At 35.5% G+C, this 7,614-nt stretch overlaps 1 protein-coding gene across 2 annotated transcripts in view; it reads right to left on the bottom strand.

Moving 5' to 3' along the window:
• Nucleotides 1–1,174: 1,174 nt before the first annotated feature.
• The window catches only part of Mer (ezrin/radixin/moesin family protein merlin), a 44,481-nt gene continuing 38,041 nt past the window's right edge, over nt 1,175–7,614 (bottom strand). For both annotated transcript variants that reach the window (XM_089645191.1, XM_089645193.1), the window contains exons 12-13: nt 5,157–5,353; nt 1,175–4,485 (exon numbers count right to left, since the gene is read on the bottom strand). In XM_089645191.1, the coding sequence (XP_089501317.1) occupies nt 4,275–4,485; nt 5,157–5,353 (408 nt within the window). In that variant the 3' untranslated portion in view covers nt 1,175–4,274. The remainder of the gene's footprint in view (nt 4,486–5,156; nt 5,354–7,614) is intronic.

The following is a 7,614-nucleotide window of genomic DNA, read 5'->3' as shown; positions in this document are numbered from 1 at the left end:
CATGGTGGAATTCAAAACTGAAAGCCTGAAAATGTCTATCGCTTAAGACATTTTTTAAAAATGCTCTATTGCTCGATGTGGCAAACTTAACTCAAATCTTTATTTTTTCTTCTTCTTATTTCCCTTTTCCTTTCGTACATAGATTTTGTATAGTCATAGAAAATGTAAACTTCAAGCTTAATCAACATTAAAAGGTTCATGTGTAACCAAAGACATTACATTCAATCATTTTTTATCTAAATTTTGTGAAATAATTTACAAATTTTTGGACGAAAAGGTCAAGTGTAAGATAATCTCCGTGGCGAAAAATCACGATTCAGAATTGCTTTAGCCATGTTTGGTGAACATATCTGAATAGCTAGTTACTGCCCCACCTTTCTCTGCCCCATTATTTCTGTTCAGCCTTACAACATAGTCTCACTTGCTCCCAAAGGTTGGGAGCAGTTGAAACTGTATTCGCATAAAAAAATTAAGAAGTTAATGTCTTTGGAAATAGAGTTAGGTGGCTTAGGAATAGCTCGTTATCCCCAAACCGTGCATCAGCAGCAGAAATTCGATCCCCTTTTTATAGCACAGAATTTAATCAGCAGCCACAAGCCATCCTATTGTCACAGCACGGGATGTGTTAAAACTTAATTAATTCAAAATGTCCGCATTCAAAAGCAAGCATTCGTGGTTATCTTTTGTTAAACATTAAAAACGATCATCTGTTATAGATTACTGTCCTCCACGTGCATGCACTATAACAATAACAAACAACATTATTAACATTTGTTAACAAATAACTTACAACAAGATGGCAGAGCGAATTGCGCTCGAGATGTAAAATGGCAGTGGCGCATTTACAAATAAAATTAGAGTAGATATGATGAGTCTTGATGTTAAAATGTGTTTGAAATAATAAATAAATACTATACTTTATAATCCATAAAGCAAATTTCGGTAAGCATTTTCAAATTTAACAATTGCACACTGAAAATGCAGACTACTTTAGTCAAATTATAATATTTAATCATTGAAGACAAGATTTACAACTCTCAGGTTTTACTCATTAAGTTATAACAAAAATAAAAAATATTCATCCTGGACTTGTAGACAAGTCAATAGATGTCACACATTACATTAAAAATGGTTACATTTATCTGAGACACTATATAGATTGCATTTAGTTCGGGTAGAATCTTGCAATATACATAAAGACAGCAGCCAATAAAAATAATGTTGGTAACTATCAGTCAAAGTAAGAAACAGATAAAAATAATGTAAGTTGATAAAATTGAATTAGCTCAGCGTTCAGAGCACTTCCCCGGCAAGGAACAGGTCCTGGGTTCAATTCCTAGACGCGACAGAATCTTTTTCTGTTTCACATTTTTCATTTGAGAGTCGTTAATACTGTATTCAATGATAAAATATTACAATTTTGGATTTAAAAAAAAAGAATTTGTGTAATTCTTCAGCATAGAGGTTGTTTAATAAACAGAAACATTTAAAATTCAAAACTTAGCAAATCTACTCGACGAAATGGTTACTTGATAGTTACAGTTAAACACACTTGTATTGAGTAGAAAAAGAATACATTGAGAGAATCAAATTAAAGTTATTGTACTTTGTTCACGTTTTTATCATCTGTAAAAATGTATCATTACAAAATGAAAAATTTTAATTCACAGATGAACCGTACCTTGTTTTGTTAAATCCAATTTATAGATAAAGTAAAGTAACATGATTTGACAGGGAAATGTAAATGGATGGTGTGAGTTTTACAACTCAACAATTTCGCTGAGCAATCGGTACATGCCTTGGTAAAGTTAAAAATTCCAGATGTTGAAGCAAGCGATATGCAGAACATGCCGAAAAACTTCAACTGTGTTGATTTAAAACCAAGCAGAAAATGTAAAACTGGTAAAAAAAAATCGATGGTAAAAACGTGAGCATTGTGTCAATTTATGTCAAACTTAGCCCACGTTAAAAAGTTATGTTGACGAACATTTGCTCCCCATGTGAACAAGGCTTAACATTAATAATAATTATTCAAATCAAGCCTCAACTCTGATAACATTCCATTCAAGAATATAAATATGTAATATTTTCATTTGGGTAAAATTAAACATTCATTTATAAATAATAATCCTTGTTCACGACGATTAACGTCAGTAATAAAGGATTTTATATCATCGATGTATGCACACGACAAATATTATTGGTTAACTTGGTCTTGCCAGAATTTATTTATATAGGTATTTAACAGTACCTACCTATCTGAACAGAAGTTCTTCTGTGTGTAATAATAACAAAAGAATAAAAAACATGCGAAAATTGATTTAAAAACCATGAAAATAAAAATGTATGCGATTAGTTTTATTATTATGCTAAAAAATATGCATAATTCAAAAAATTTATTATGGGATATTTGCTAAAATGATTCATAAAATAAATCTATTATAAAATAATAGTAAAGTATTACTACAAAGCGAAATTTTAACTGCGCCATTAGCAATAAACTAATATTTGTCTAGAAAAAGACAATATAATAAATTACGTATCGCATAATTATTTGTACCGTGATCGGGGATGTAATAATGACGTTCGATCCCTCATTTCAATGTATTATAAATCATACGGCGGCAAATATAAAAGTTATTTATGGAGAAAATGGTTTTTCATTGCTAGAGCAGTCAAAACTTCACTCAAGGAACATTCCTTATCTTCGTAATGTCAATTGCCTAAAAATAAACAATCGTTTACCTAGTCAGTATGAAAATTGTCAACATTTCATAGAAGCGCAGAGTAAACTATGCATAAAATAAAATAATATTTAAAATAGTTAAAATAAATTTGACTCAAAAACTAAATTACAATTTGGTATACTCTTATGAAAATCTCTTTCATCCTATTGTCTCTTGGTTCATTATGTAGTTGTATTGTACGTATTATTGTCACAAGTCTTGGGACTTTTACGAGGAAAGAATTGGCAACTGCGAGAATGTCACTAAAAACTGAACCATTTTAAACCTAACCTAAAAATTAATTAAGCTGTATTTCAGTTAATTTTAATTTTATTATTGGAATTGGAACATGGAACTTAATAATAAACACCTGGCATACTGGCAAAGTGTCAGGCGGGCTGTGTGGATTTGATTTTTATACAAATCTACAGTTTTATTTCGAGATCGATGAAATTTTAAAAAATTGACCTTCAAAATATGAGGAAGGTCACTGTTTACATGAGATTTCGAAAAACCACCCCGTCCCCTTTTCCCACCCTTTAAAGCAGAATTTTATAATTATTGACGAAATTTTGCACACACTAGACGTTTAAAATAAGAGTAAAATTACTGTCTACATCAGATAAATATCAGATCTACCTCGGCTAGATAAGTCCTCCATCACAACACAAGCAACATTTTCCCCTTACTGTGGTGGTAGTAGGAGATTTTCAAATACCGTCAGGTTATTCGTAACCTGAGAATGTTTGTTTTTCTTTAAAAAAAAAAAAAAATGTTATTGGGTATTTGAGACACAGTTCTGTGTCAAAAGTGTAATGTGTTAGTGTGCAAGTGTTTAGAGGCAAATTTCATAATGAACGTCCTGCTCTTTACCGTTGTACAATTAAATTTGTTTTCATGCCTATAAACTGTATTTTAAACAATGTGATCTAAAACCTCAGATAACATGGCAGTTTATCACAAGATTGTGGACTAAATACGTTAAATAAGACGCCAAAGAACGACATGGCCGAATGGCGCATTCTCGGCACTGCAGCTCTTAACTACAAAAAAACCTTTGGCGGCAGGACCAAAATAAAACTCGATTGGATTCCCATTTGGAGAAGAAGAAAGGATTGACTTATTGTTTAAAATTTAAATCAACTCAATTACTGATAAGCAAACTTACTGTGAACTTAGAATTGAGCGCATCAGCAATATGCTGCCTGCTCATAAAATAATAAAATGTGTGTTGTCTTAATAAAATTGCAGAAATCGTTTCATAAATACCGACACAGCGTGCTTAAGATGATTTTTTTACAAAAATGGTGCAAAGCAAAAATTATTGTATTATTATCTAAGTAATTCCTTTTTTAACTTCAATAAAAAAAAATATACTTTCGTTAGAGCCAAAATCATAATTGATAAAGTGACATTTATATTTTGAACTAGTTGAGGTAATATCCGAAAATAATTAATTAGATATGAGAAGATATTAAAATGGTTCAGTTCTTTCCGACAGCCTAAAAATCACAATCTCCCGATAGTTAGGTAGAGTTATCGAGATATCTAGAGCTCCTCGTAGAATGCCACCCTGGCCTTGGTGGAGCCCGACTTGACCTTCTTAAGAGTAGAGTATTTGGTTTCCCCGAGCCTGACCTGGTCCTCGTGCAGCTGGTCCAGCTCCGACTGCTTCTCGTCCACCTTCAGCACCTCAATCTCCGTGCGCAGGTCTCGCAGCTGGTTCTGTAGGTGCTTGGACTTCTCCAGGTAGTCCACGCTAAGGAGATAAATTAGGATTTTACAGTAGCAGCAGCATTGACGTTGTATATATTGGAAACTGAACCAAACGTTAAGACGTAAGATTGTTCCAGACCAGCTTGCAGGGTTAAGACTGCCCTGATGATAGCCAACTCCCGAAAGGAGAGGGTACCAGTAGAAGAAAAAACTATTATAAATTGAAAAGCCTGTATTGCAAAATCACACGAAGTTATCTATCAAATTAAAAGATAGCAGATTATGTACTAAAAATAGTGTTTTAATTTTCATTAAAATATTCCATAATCCCGGTGTTAAGACAAGCAAAGTAGCGTACCACCGAGATCACTGTGCCGACAAAAGTCTGGGATTTCCAGGATCCCGGTTTTCGAGATCCCCGGATTGAAAGATCTAGTCCTCAGTCTTCAGGCCTTACCACCTTGCTCCTACTCTCCTTCAAGCATCCACACTTCTATGTTTGTGATTTTCCGTGTCCCGCTATCTGGAATTCTGTCCAAATAACTAGTCCATCACAGTCTTTGTGACCTGCAGAATCCTACAATGGTTTCAGTGATAAAAGTTGTAAAATGCAAATTAATCTATCTTCATAAAGCGTACATCAAATTGGAGACAGTCAGCTTGATAAATAGCAATCACAAGACTGAGTTTGGTATGTAAATATAAGCAAGTTACCGTTCTTTTTCAATCTCCAGGGATAGCTGCTGTATGTCTCCGTCAGCCATAAGCTCGTAGGATGTCAGATCGGTGACCATGGGTTCCATTGTCAGCGGTTCCGGGTCCCGGCCGGATATGTGCAGCGACTGCAGGTCGGTTTGCAGGTCGGACGGCAGCGAGCACGAGGAGGGGAACAGCATGGACGGCATGGGGGTCTGGAAATATCAACAATATTAGAATTCGATTCATTCAACTTTATTAAGTACATTAATTAGGTTGAATGAATAAAAAAAAATCCGAATTCTAATAAGTAATCAATTTTATTAAGTATATGGGTGATGTACTGTGCGTGTCTCGCTAGGAAAACCACACCTCATACTTTTTCCTTCCCATCCTTCCTTTCCTAAAAAGACCCTTCACACAGTATCCCCAAAGATGACATAGGCCCTAAGATCCTTATTTTCCACAGGGCCTCCTGAGTGAAGTTAATGTAGAAAAAAAAAATTAGCCACTTGTTTCACATAACTGAAATGATGAACTTGAATAAAACTTGAAAATTATCTTTAAAATTCAATGAATTGTTCAAATCTAGAATCTGTGGAACAAACTGGCCCTTGTGTTCTGTCCAATCGCCAGTGTAAGTGTATTGTGTAGCTTTGTGGAAAAGTATGTATCAGCCAAACAAATCTTTTTAAAACAAATCTTTAGCCAAACATTGTTTTGGCAAATGGGATAAAAAAAATTGAGCAGTTTGGAAAAGGTATGAATTAGAATCACAGTTTCTGAATACATATTTCATCTTTAAAAATGAAGAGAAAGAAAACAACACCAACTATTCTATATATTAACGCAAGGTTACCTAATAATCTAGTGCTATTGTCATCGATTCTTCTGGGACCGGCACACAGTCAAGAGTTATGCCAGATGAGTGTGAAACATTTGCAGTTGGTTATTGTTTTTCCTCATGAGAATGGGTTATTTTTACAATTCCTTATTAGCCTTTTTTTCATGGGGATACGCAAGTATCTCATACTCGACGATTCCATTATATTGGCAACTACTGCCAAACATCTGCGCGGAGGTTTACACACAGGTACAAATTAACCGCGGCCAGCCGGGCGAGGTGATTCCGATTCACGTCGCAGAGACTTTAAACAAGGCGTCACTTGTGTCAAGATATTTTGTAACAATGCGTAAGCTTTAAAACAATGATTGGTGCCGACGCGGGTCTCATGATTTCAGTAGCGTTGTTTAACCCTTTAAGCCTTGAAAGACATTACTAGCCTTATATGCCATTAGAGCAAACATTCTTAAAGTGTGCGATATCGCTTCCTTGTGGGTGCTGGAGGGTTTCAGGAGGGCAGTAGAAGGCTCAAAGAAAATTAGGGGGCGTTTAGGAAATCCAGGGAGGCGACGGCAGACAAATTCTATTTATAAGTAAGTATCTGACGGAATCTAGCTGAATTAAATAATAAAAGTATTTACTTCCTTATAACAAAACTGGATATTCACCACTTTAGTTAGTTAGTTTTAAATTAAGTAAAAACACTAGTAATGGAATTATATATTTTTTATCACCGTCATTGGTTCCTCAAAGATTGTATGAAAAACTGTATCGGAATATCCACCTTCAGTTCGTGCAGTGTATGTGGCAGTCAAATTGTAACCCTAGATAACTAATCGCTCGTCGTGGCGATGACGCGCTACTCAGCAAAATTCGAAATCACCTACTTTCCCCCGCTCCCCGACCTTGACTCTTTCATTACCTACCTAATTTGAGTAAACAGTGCAGCACATGAGGCGATTGCGGCCACACGCTTACTAGGACGTGCCCTATGACCATCTCGTCGTCCACTGGACGAAAGTTTAGTTATAACAACAATTTTTATTTTTTAGGTGCGTACATTCATATATTTATGTATTCTTATATTTATTGTTAATGTTGGCGAATCTTCTACAATAGAAGCTCCGGTTCCATCTACGTCAAACGTGCCTAAAATTAGCTACCTGTGTCCATCCAAGGCCCGGAGGATGACCAAACACCGTTGCACCAGATGTAGAGGGGCTATTTGTGGTCCACATCATGTTGACATGTGTGGTCACTGTGTAGACTGATATTTTGATATTAATTTGTACGTAATTTGTTCATTATAAACCTTACTTTTGTGCCATGTAACAAGTTCCTATCTTAATTAAATATTTTTGATTTACAGTGGTGCCTCACACAACGAACGCCTCGCACAGCGAATGCTGCACACAACGAACTTCCTTTTCGTTCATTTCACGATTCATACAACGAACTTCGCTTCACACAACGAAGTCGCCCGATCTTCTACGATCACTGCCGATTAATTGCATCCTCCCGCGCAGGCAGTCGTTAGACTCGTTAGTCACTGCGTAGTACGCTTAACTTACGCACGTATCGCAGCAATCGTTCTTCATTACGAATTAAATCGCACACGTATCACGGCAGTCG

This window comes from Hesperophylax consimilis, chromosome 22 (assembly GCF_061612785.1).
Source record: "Hesperophylax consimilis isolate HC1 chromosome 22, BYU_Hcon_1.0, whole genome shotgun sequence".
In the NCBI taxonomy this organism is placed as follows: Eukaryota; Metazoa; Arthropoda; class Insecta; order Trichoptera; family Limnephilidae; genus Hesperophylax; species Hesperophylax consimilis.
Note: the sequence above shows the minus strand (reverse complement) of the source record. Positions and strands in the feature narration are given on the sequence as shown.